Here is an 11440-nt window from a genome sequence, read left to right as displayed (position 1 = left end):
GCTTCATTTTAATCAGATATGGTAAGACATGCAGACGTGGAAATGATTGTCAGGAAAGAAGTTTTGTTTTTATTGCTCACAATTCCCTAGAAACAGGGCCACTTGGGGAAGCACTAGGGCCAATCAGGAGGCAGAGAAAGTGAGGGGAACAGTGCGGAATGTGTGGTTTTCATGAGAAGGAACAGGTGAGTGGGTAAACAAGTTTGTAACAGGCTAGTTTCACTAATTTCAGTATGCTTTGAGCCACTGGGGCTGGTACCTGGCCCTGAGGTGATTATGGCTGGTCGATAGGGACTGTAAGTGTGAGAGCCCATAAAGGAGGGGTGTGGGGACTGGGCTCTAGTTTACTTTCTCCAGGAACTGGTCACACTTTGCAAAGTAGCTAAGGTTAAACCTAGAGAAGGGAAGATTCAAGGGGACATAAAGCCATCTCCAAAAGGATAAACCACTGTCTTAAGGAAGAGGAGCTCCATTTCACTGTGTGGAACCAGGTGGGAGAGGTAGAACCAGTGTGTAAAAGTGTCAGGCAGGTAGGTTTCAGTTCAGTACAAACAGGGCTTTTCTAAGTGAGCTGTGGGCAAATATAACAGGTTTCCTCAAGCATTCCATGAGGCTAGGAGACCACTTAGTAGAAATGTCAGGGAGAAACTCAAGCATAGGTCCTGCGATTGTACAAGATACATTTGGATATTTCTTTCAATCCTGATATTCTGTGTACAAAACGATTGTACTTACCAACTGGAGAACAGATCTCAATAGTGCTTGGACATATCTCTTATGATTGTAAAGACATGCCCTTGGTCAACGAATGCGTTTGAGCTTTGTTGATTTGATGGCTTATTAGAAAGCTTTAAAAAATGTACTGAGAAAAACAAATATTCAGACTCTAGAGGTCAGCCATAGGACCTTGGAAGCACTGGGTACACAACTAAGATTCTGGAGTCCCGAAGCACAAACTTTAGCAGAAACCAACTTGTGCTCGTGAAAATCTTATTCTGTGCAAAGTGGCCATCTCAGTTTTACAAAGCAAAGAAAACAACAACAACACACACCAAACTTTTATTTATCTACTTAATCTATCCTGAAAGAATTTGTTAAAATGACTCCCAGTAAGAGTCGACAGAGTGAAAGCTGTAATTTCCCAACTACCAACAGCATGTGAGATTTGGGGAAAGCCGATAGAAGCAAAGGATGAAATTTGCTGGAGGTATCCGAAACACGGTTTTCCTATCCACAAATTGCTACAGAATAATGGGGTGCCGCTGGTACTAAAGTGCTGTCTGCCGGCACCATCTCATTAGCTCACACCCCTTAACTACCGTGGCTGGAACGTCGGCCTCGGAGCCAGACAGGCTGAGAAAAACCAGTCTCGCGCAGGGACAGCGGGCGGTAAGAACCAGTGGGGAGTGAGTCGCCCCCGGCTGCCGGGTGGGCTCGGACACCGAAACCCGCATCGAGACAGCACAGACGAGGAGAACTCTCCCCACCGCGGGCTGGGAGGGCAAACACACTCGACCCTCTTGGGTTCCGATCCACGGCCCCCGAAGCCTCCCAGCTCTCCCCCTCCTCCGTACTCAACCTTCTGCGCGCCTGGCGGATGTTCCGAGGGGCCAGCGCATCTCCAAGACAGGCTGAGTCCTCGTGCGCAAAGCCTGCGGCTCGCAAAAGGGCAAATAACAAGGGAGCCAGGGAGGGAGAAGAGTGTCATCCGGGCCCCAAGGGGACACGCAGAGCCTTGGTGGGACGGGGCTGGGGATGGTGGTGGGAGAGGTAGGGAGAGCTAAACGCTGGAAAAGAAGAGACTTTGGCAACTGGCCACCTCCCCTCCTTGCCCACGTGAACCCGGTCGGTGGTGAGGGTCCTGGGGTGGGGACCGGCCGGGCTGTTCACTCTTGTCCCACGGATCGGAGCCACCGCAGCGGCAGTAGCCTAAAGCGGGGCGCTCTCCCGCCGTGCGGCGCGCTGGGGGCACGGGAGGACGCGCGGAGGCCACCCGGGCTCGCGCGCAGCTCAGGCGGGGACCGCCGTGGTCCTGCGCCAGCGAAGGGGCGACCCGGCCTTAGGCGTGTAGGAACCATTCGCCAGGCGCCTGGCGTCCCGACAGGTGCAGGCGCGCAGGCTTCCCATTGGTCGCGGCAGCGGCGACGGCGGGGCCCTTCCCCCTCCCGGCGCTCGCGAGGCCCCTTCCCCAGCCGCGGCGCCGGCTGGGTCTGCGAGGCGCGTGCCCGCGTGCGTGTCCCGGCTGCGCGCCTCCGCCCCGCCCCCGCCACCTCCCTCTTTCCGCGCCGCCGCCGCCGCGCGCTCGCGAGCTCAGGTAGCGGGCGCGCGGGCCCCTGCTCGGGGGCGCGCAGCCGGGCTGCCATCCTCCCGCCCCCCCCGCCCCCAACCCCCGCACCCGTCCGCTCCGGGAGCCAAGGGAGGGAGAGCGCGGGCGGGGGGAGCTGGAGCCGGGCGCCGCCGCCGCCGCCGCCGCCGCCGCCGCCGCCGAGGCTTCCGTCTCGCTCGCTCGCGCAGCGGCGGCAGCAGAGGTCGCGCACAGATGCGGGTTAGACTGGCGGGGGGAGGAGGCGGAGGAGGGAAGGAAGCTGCATGCATGAGACCCACAGGTAAGACGGAGAGCCCTGGAAGGGGCTTTCCATCCCGGGGAGGCGCGCGCAGGCCGAGGAGGGGGAGTTGGTGCCTGGTTCCGCTCCCCGAGGGAGGAATTTTTTTTTTTTTTTTTTTTTTCCTGACAGCGCAGAGAAATCTCACTGGGGACTGGGCAGTAGGACCCATCCCGATCCTGGGGAAAACCAGAGAAGTAGCTGGGGGGATCCAGTGGCCACATCGTGAGATCCCTAAGAGTGAAATGTATAGGCCCAGGGAAAAGTGTTTTTTCAGTCTCGAGAGGCTGAAAGGCTTTAGACTTTCCTGTCGCGGCCACAGCCGCTGAATCCCGGGGACCGGCGCTGAGCCAGTGTGCGCTAACCCCTGCCCTCCCTCCCCTCCTCCATCCCTGCTGCACGCGCAGCATCCCGTGGCGGCTGTTACTCAGTGTACCCCGCGCTGGGTGTGTGTGTGTGGAGGAAATCTCGCCGTGGGAAAGGGGGCGGGGGCCCGCGCGGGGGAGGAACGGGGATGGAGCCGGGGAAACCGAGGCTTGGGTCCCAGGGCGGAGAGGAGCGAGGGGAGCGTGGCCCCCGAGCCCCGGCAGCCTGGGGTATTGTCGTGTTCGCTCCTGGTTGCAGACTCTTGCAAGCCGGATGCCCTCTGTGGATGAAAGATGTATCATGGAATGAACCCGAGCAATGGAGATGGATTTTTAGAGCAGCAGCAGCAGCCTCAGTCCCCCCAGAGACTCTTGGCCGTGATCCTGTGGTTTCAGCTGGCGCTGTGCTTCGGCCCTGCACAGCTCACGGGCGGTGAGTGACCCCGCGGTGGCCGGGAGGGCCTGGGATGGCAGGATGGGGGAGCCTGGCTGGCAGGACAGCCCTGGCCCCTCCAGTCCCTACCTCCCCCCAACCCTCCAGACTTCTGGGGGTACCGGAGAACCTGAGGAGCCCCCGTGTCCCAGCCCGAGACCACCCTTCTTCATTCAAAACCCCTGGAGTTCCCAGAAAATTCCTCTGTGGAGCCTGCACAGATTCACACACCCACATTCTGTCTGGAGCTTCCCACTAGCCACCCAGCCTGGCTTCTCGGAAGGAAAGACAATAAGGCTGGCCCATTATTTTCACTTTGGTCAAAGAGAAACTGAGAGAGAGAGAGAGAGAGGAAGAGAAAGAAAGTGGTGCGTTTGTGGTAAAGGAGTAAAGTTTGTGGACCTTTGTGCCCTCAGGAGGCAGAGGTCAGGTTTCAGCTTCTGGATTTAGGCGAGAGTTGCAAAGAATCACCTTTGTGAATGTGACGGATCTGGAAACGTGGCCAGACTGGCTGCAGGACAGGTTTATTTGAAAGTTCACTTTCTCTCGCCTTGGGAGGTGGAGTGTTCGGGCATGCCCGTGCGCGCTGGGGGTGGGGAGGGGATGTAGAGGTCTTCCTTCAGATGTGTTTTTGGAGGATTGCTTGGCTCATTCAGTCCGATTTACAGGGGAAGTAAAGCCGAGTGCTTTTCTGTGAAGTGGAAGTTAGCTGAAATTAGATTCAGAGCCTCAGTCCCCATAGGTGGTTAATCTCTAACATACTCGGCTCTCGGGGACAGGGCTCTCTTTTGGCTGTGGTAGAGGAAGACGGATGCCTTTCTGTCTGAATTTCAGAGCCTTAGAGTCTTTCTGCCTCCACTGCTCATTGCTGTTCGTTCCAGGTTCTCTGAGAGCTTGCTGATGTGGGCATGTTGAAAGGGCAGTATCATGTGTCTGGAGCTGACAAACGTTAATACATAAATAAGTCATAATTGCTGGAAAAGCAGGTATTGAATGATGGAAGTAAACCATTTTAGTGTTTTAAAATATTGCTGTTTTAGAGAATTCAAAGGTGAAGATGGGAATAAGGAGTGAAAAATTAGCCGAAGTGGGGGAGGGGAGTACCAACTTGGGCTTTAACAGGGAGTAATCGATAACTCAGGTGCTGCACTTAGAGGTCTGAAAGATGCCCGGAGTCTAAAGGAGCTTCTTGTGATGTGCCTCTCTATGGGAATTAGTGAGAAGATGCTGTAGATGCAGAGCTGGTTATGTTTGGGCTTTGGTTTTTCAACAAGAGGTAACTTTTTTAGTGGTCTTTTTTTTTTTTTTTAATAAAAATGTCTCTGAGGCAGGTGTCCTCTTCATAGAGGACAACGTCAACAGGGATGCTAGGCCAGCACCTGTATGGCCTGCCCGGGCTCTGGTGACAGCCTCTCCTGGCGTGATCTTTTGCTCCGCTTGGAGGGTGAGTAGGACCAGGTGGGCAGCACAGCCTTGAGCAGGGCTGGGTCATTACCTCCCTTTTCTCCTCTTGCCTCCAGTTCTGGCTCGTCGTTTCCTCAAACCAGGGGCACCTGATTCTCCATTTTTTCCATCCCTTTCTCCGATCTAGATGACAGGTTAACTAGGGTTCATCTACCTGTCTCTTGACTGTTGTTATTGGAAGTGTGAAGTCCAAGCACAGCCTGGATTTGAAGGCTGGCCCTTGGTTCTGCCGTTTGTGTTTACAGAGCATCCCCCTTCAAGGATCTCAGATCTCCGGAACCAGCACAGCCTCCCCAGTCTCCCACAATAGTCACCCGTGTGACTGTACAACACGTCTTTCCCTCCTCTCTTCTGAGAGGCGAAGATGTCCGCAAAAAGATTCAAGGCCTCGAAGAAGGTGGGCAGAGGGTCACTTGTCGCCTCTCCCTTCTTAGTTCTCACGTGCTGCGGAAAGGCTGACCATCAGCTTTGTGTCATTTGGAACTTCCCTCAGGCTGAGAGTGTGATTTCTGGAAGATGATTTATCATTTCAAAATTCTTCCATGAATAAACAGTTTGGGTGGAGAAAGGTGGGGGATGATGTTTTGAGTTCACTATACAGAGATTTGTTTCTTACGAAAGAAATCCACATGGAGGGTCCAGGAGGGTTTTATTAAATCGAGTTCATCTTAATTCCAGACCAGTGCTTCTAAAATTCTCATGTGCATACAAATCACTGGGTTGGGCCTGAGAATCTCCATTTCTAACAAGCTCACATGTGATGCAGTCACTACTGGTCCCAGGACTACACTTTGATTCATGGAATTCTCCAGGCTGGAATACTGGCGTGGGTAGCCTTTCCCTTCTCCAGGGGATCTTCCCACCCCAGGGACTGAACCCAGCTCCCCCACGTTGCAAGCGGATTCTTTACCAGCTGAGCCACAAGGGAAGCCCACACTTTGATTAGCAATGCTTTAGACTAAAGTATTCATTAAGATAAGTTGGATTAAGATAATTCTGGATTTTCTGCCACCTCTATCCAATACCCAAATACAAATGACCTGTAAAAGTGGGGAAGTCTCACCCAGGTGTCTGATCTTTTGGTGGTACACAGAGCTGAAACTCTGTGCTAAAACTCAGCGCTGTTTTTTTTCCCCCCAACCATAAAAAGGTGCCTATTTAATAGACACTGTTCTGAAATGTGGATCTTCATTTTTTATTGCTTTCAATGGAAAAGGAACATGCCAATAGCAAGATATAATAGTCTCAGCTAGGCAAAAAAAAAAAAAAAAAAAAGCTTGTGCCCGATACAAGAGTGACAGAAAAAGCCTGAACTGGAATGGGAGAAATTGAGAAAATGATCAGATGAAGAAAGGGGAGGGGAAGAACTCCATGGAAAATGAAATGCTTTGTCCTAGAAAGCTGGAGGGTCAATTCAATTCTTGGAGCCCTAGGAGAGCTTTAATGAGCCTGAGTTGGCCTGAGGGGACCTGTGGATGGCTCTTTCCAGGTTGTCGTTTGTATATTAAGGAAAAAGTGCCCACATTAGGGACCACTAACACCTGTAATGTGAGAGGACTAATACCAGGTTCATGGGGAGACACAGGACCTCGCTGTGCCCGGAGCTCGCATGGAGCATGGCTTCTTTGGCTGCTTCTTTCTTCTTTCCCAGTGTGTGTTCCCAGAGATGGTATTTGGGTATTTGATCACTGGCTGGAGTGGTCCACCCTAGCTTAGAGGAAGAGAGCTAAGAGTTTGCTTTGTATTTAGGTTCCTGAAAGCAAACTCATTAGTGCATCCTTGTATTATCCGGAGGGCTTCCCTGGTGGCTCAGTGGTAAAGAATCCACCTGCCAGTGCAAGAGACACAGGCTCAATCCCTGGATCAGAACGATCCCCTGGAGAAGAAAATGGCAACCCACTCCAGCATTCTTGCCTGAGCAATCCCAAGGTCTGAGGATCCTGGTGGGCTACAGTCCACAGGGTTGCAATAGAGTCAGACATGACTGAGCAACTAAACAACAACAACGTATTATTAGGAACAGTGGCCAAGTTCTGCTGCTTGATAGCTTTGCAGCTTTGGATCTTAGAAGCCTCAGTTTCCTCATCCATAAAATGAGGATGATGCTACCTAGTTTCTGGGGTTGCTATGATGGATGGGGGTCATGAACACACTCAGTAAACATAGACAGTAGTGAGGAGGGGAACTAACCAATCTATAATCTTCCCCACTTGTTTTATTCATTCAGGAAACACTGAGTGCTTGTCCCCACCCTGTGCCAAACACTGCTGTATATAATGTTCTTTTTACCTTGAAGAACCATTCCTTCCTATTTTTTGCCCAATGAACACATTTCTCTTCAAGACCCAACTTAAAATGCCATGATCTCTTTCACATTTCATTTCTCCCCTGAGCTAAGTGTAACCCTTTGTTATGGTGTTGTCTCATTCACGAGACTGTAAGCCCACTGAAGACAAGAACTTTGACTCTATCTATTTTCATGTCCCGGGCACCCAGCATGGCATCAGAAGGTGCTCAGTAAGGCTGATGGACAGCAAGAAAAAAGATTCCGAATTAGTGCTGCACAATTTAGAAAATAATTACCATGGACAGTTACAAAAGCGCAGGAGTGTCATGGCAGTTCAGGCCACTTCCATTTGGAGGTGGTCTAGGAGGTTGGTAGCGAACTCGGGAAAGTTTCCAGGGGAGAGATGGCACTGAGGATAGGATCTGTGCAGGGCTAAGGAGTTGGTGACATGTTTGGACCATTCAGGGGGAGAAAACAGTCTAGATCTTCTGGAGCATGGTATGAAAAGTACAAATTGTTCAGTCGTGTCTGACTCTTTGTGACCCCTTGGACTGTAGCCCGCCTGGCTCCTCTGTCCGTGGGATTCTCCAGGCAAGAATACTGGAGTGGGTAGCCATTCCATTCTCCAGGGGTTCATTCTGGCCCAGGGATCGAACCCGGGTCTCCTGCATCGTGGGCAGATTCTTTGCCATCTGAGCCACCAGGGAAGCCCAGAGCGTGGTATATGTGCAGGGAACCAGCAGGTAAAGAGGGCGAATAGATTGGAAGCCTATCTTAAGTGTCCTTGGAAGCCCAAGTGAGGATTCTGAGTGTCGCACAGCAGGCAGTGGCGGCCACTAAGGGTTTAAAGCGGAACATAACATCATCTGAGCTGTGCCGTTTCCCTTGTCTGCTTCCGAGTCTCTGACCCAGCGCACTCCCTGAGGGGCTGCCCTGTCTGCACATCAGAGTTGCGTCACTAGTACTATTGGCTTAAGCTCCTTGAGGGCTTGTTTGGGCCACGTGGCTGTAGCATTGAGCTGTGTGCCAGGAGACAGGAACAAACGCTGTCTGCCTGGCTCACTGATTTGGAGGTGCTAGTCCTTTGGAGTTTGAGAAAGATTTCTTACACTGTGGAGCATAAACTTTTCCTGCGATGTTATGTCTAAAAGCCACAGTTTCAACCTGTACTTCATTTGGTCCGTAAACAAAAGTCCCAACGCCTCAAACTATAAAGCATGTTTCTTTAACAAAAGGCCACTCTAATATAAGCAGCATGGGAACGCTTTTGATTTATCCCTGAAGTGAAATCTGAAAGCTCTGGGAGACACGAGAGAAGGATTTCATACCGCCAGTAGCAAATCTCTCATCTCAGAGGCCTGAAGTGGCGAGCTGGAGAGTGAGTCAGTGGTTCTTTAATTCCTGAGAGTAACAAAGAGTGTAGGTGAAGATCGCTCTCCAGGAAATATTGATTAGATATGTGAAGGAAAGCACCCACATGATTCTTTCCCTGGTGTCAGAGGCATATTTCAAAAGCTTCCAAAAGGCCACAGAGACTTGTCCTTAGCTGGGAAGCTCTGTACACCTCAAGAGCTCTGCCTTCTTTATAGAGGTGACAGATTGAGTCCAGTCTCTGCTGTTAAATAGCTCCGTGGCTTTGGGCAAGTGGTGTAACTTCTCCTTCCCTCAATTCCTTCCATATCACTCACATTCTTTAATTCTGTGATTATAAGAATTTGATGGATTCTGTACTCTGGGTGAAACCAACTCTGTTTTTTTCCTCTATCCATTCATCTTTTGTGAGTGTCTTGCTTGCCTGGGGGATGAGCAGATAAGGGAACGTAGTCCTTGCTCCCTAGGAAACAGATAAGTAAGGGCTGGTTTCTTCTCAAAAATTTGAATGCAGAAGCTTGCATTAAACTATTTTTTCACATACTTTTTTTTTAATGGGCTTATTTCTGAGACTTTATATGTATATGATTTCTGAGACTTTCTTTTATATAATATATGGATGATTTCTAAGACTTTGTTTTACATATATATGTATATATACATGTATGTATAATTTTATTTATTTAGCTTTGGCTGTGCTGGGTCTTTGCTGCTGTGAGGTCTTTTCTCTCGTTGCAGTGAACCCGGGTTTCCTCTAGTTGCGGTGCACAGGCTTCTCATTGCAGGAGCTTCTCTTGTTGTGCAGCAGGGGCTCTAGGGCACTTGGGCTTCAGTAGTTGTGGCGCATGGGGTTAGCTGCACCCCAGCATGTGGGATCCTCCTGGACCAGGGACAGTGATCAGACCTGTGTCTTCTGCATTGGCAGATGGGTTCTTTACCACTGAGCCACCAGGGAGGCCCTTCACATAGATTTTTAATTCAGTTTAAAATTAGTGTTACTTATTGATACTGATGAAGAAGATGGTTTTCCCAGACTTCTTCTTTGATCCTTGTCTTATTTTGTAAGCTCATTTGGTGTTTGATAATTGAAAGAACCACACATAGCAGCAGTGTGTCTAAAGAGGTCAGTTGGGATCATTGCCTTTGAATTGAGGGAGAGAAAGGGGGAGAAAAATAGGTTTTTCTAACTTGTTTATAAACACAGTCACGTTTCACCAAAACCAAATATAACACTGAGGACAGAGGCATCAGATGTATATTCTCATGTATCAGATACCTCATTTTGTCAACTTATGGGTCTGTTTTCATAAGAACAAACGGTTTAACTGTTGCTAACCAGGAAAGATTGGAAAAAGATGGGACAGTTTTTAAAGTGGCCAACATCTGAGTGACTGATAAAAATTTGTTAATTGTTATAGCAGTACTAATGGCAAAGCTTTAGCCAGTGCTTACTCTGTGCCAATGCTGTTTTCCACATTACATGTTTTAACTCATTTAATCCTCATGACAGCTCTTCACAGTAGAAACTATTATTTCTCAGGGTCACCCTGTTAGAAAGTGAGGCATGGTGACCCAGATTATCCTTTTAGTTGTAAGCTTTCTCCTTAAGCATGGAAATGCTAATCGCTAAATGCATGTTTTGCTTTTTATATTTCCACCCAAATATTTCCCTTTAAGCCACAGTTATTGAATACTTTGGAACTTTGGCCCATAGACTTTGATATAACAGAACTCTTCTTTTAATGGAAGTATAGTTGACTTACGGTGTTACGTTAGTTTCAGTTGTATAACAGTGATTTCATAGTTTTTTAGATTATACTTCATTTAAGGTTATTATAAAATACTGGCTATATTCCCTGTGCTGTGCTTCACATCCTTGTATCTTATTTATTTTATACTTAGTAGTTTGTTCCTCTTAATCCCCTTCACCTGTTGTGTCTTTCCCCACACTGGTAACTTCCAGGTTTTTCTCTATATATGTCTGTTTCTGTTTTATTATACTCATTTATTTTTAAAATTCCACATGTAAATGAAAATGTAGAGATTTGTTTCTCTCTGACTTACATCACCAAGCACAGTGTCCCAAGGTTTATCTGTGTTGTTGCAAATGGCAACATTTCATTTTTTTTTCATGACTGAATAATAATCCATTATATGTACTGTAGGGTGTACATCTTCTTTAAAAAAATTTTTTTTAATTGAAGGATGATTGCTTTACAGTATTTTGTGGTTTTCTGTCACATATCAACAAAAATCAGCCATAGGTACACCCATGTCCCCTCCCTCCCAAACCTCCCTGCCATCTCCCTCCCCACCTCACCCTTCTAGATTGTCACAGAACCCCTGTTTGAGTTCCCTGAGTCAGACAGCAAATTCCCATTGGCTATCTACTTTACATATGATAATGTTAATTTTCATGTTACTCTCTCCATACTTCTTACCTTCTCTCTCCTCCCCTCCCCTGTGTCCATAGGTCTGTTCTCTATGTCTTTTTCTCCACTGCTGCCCTGAAGATAAATTCATCAGTACCATCTTTCTAGATTCACATATATGTGTCAGGAGGCAATATTATATTTCTCTTTCTGACCTAGTTCACTCTGTATAATAGGCTCTAGGTTCATCTACCTCATTAGAACTGACTCAACTGCGTTCCTTTTTATGGCTGTGTAGTATTCCATTGTATGTAGGTACCACAGCTTCTTTATCCATTCATCTGTCGATGGACACTTAGGTTGCTTTCATGTTCCAGCTAATGTTCCAGCTAGCCATATTCCAGGAAATAGTGCTGCAGTGAACACTGGGGTACATGTGTCTTTTCAGTTTGAGTTTCCTCAGGGTATGTGCTTAGTAGTAGGATTGCTGGGTAATACGGTGGTTTTATTCCTAGCTTTTTAAGGAATCGCCATACTGTCTTCCA

General features: G+C 48.7%; 1 protein-coding gene across 2 annotated transcripts in view; it reads left to right on the top strand.

Annotated features, from left to right (window-relative positions):
- Positions 2442–11440, top strand: part of SUSD4 (sushi domain containing 4) — a 134711-nt gene continuing 125712 nt past the window's right edge. For both annotated transcript variants that reach the window (XM_018060193.1, XM_018060192.1), the window contains exons 1-2: positions 2442–2606; positions 3228–3401. In XM_018060193.1, coding sequence (XP_017915682.1) covers positions 3263–3401 — 139 coding nt within the window. In that variant the 5' untranslated portion in view covers positions 2442–2606; positions 3228–3262. The remainder of the gene's footprint in view (positions 2607–3227; positions 3402–11440) is intronic.

The sequence above is a fragment of the Capra hircus genome, chromosome 16 (genome assembly GCF_001704415.2).
Source record: "Capra hircus breed San Clemente chromosome 16, ASM170441v1, whole genome shotgun sequence".
In the NCBI taxonomy this organism is placed as follows: domain Eukaryota; kingdom Metazoa; phylum Chordata; class Mammalia; order Artiodactyla; family Bovidae; genus Capra; species Capra hircus.
The sequence above is the reverse complement of the archived record's forward strand: the minus strand, read 5'-3'. Positions and strand labels throughout refer to the sequence as shown.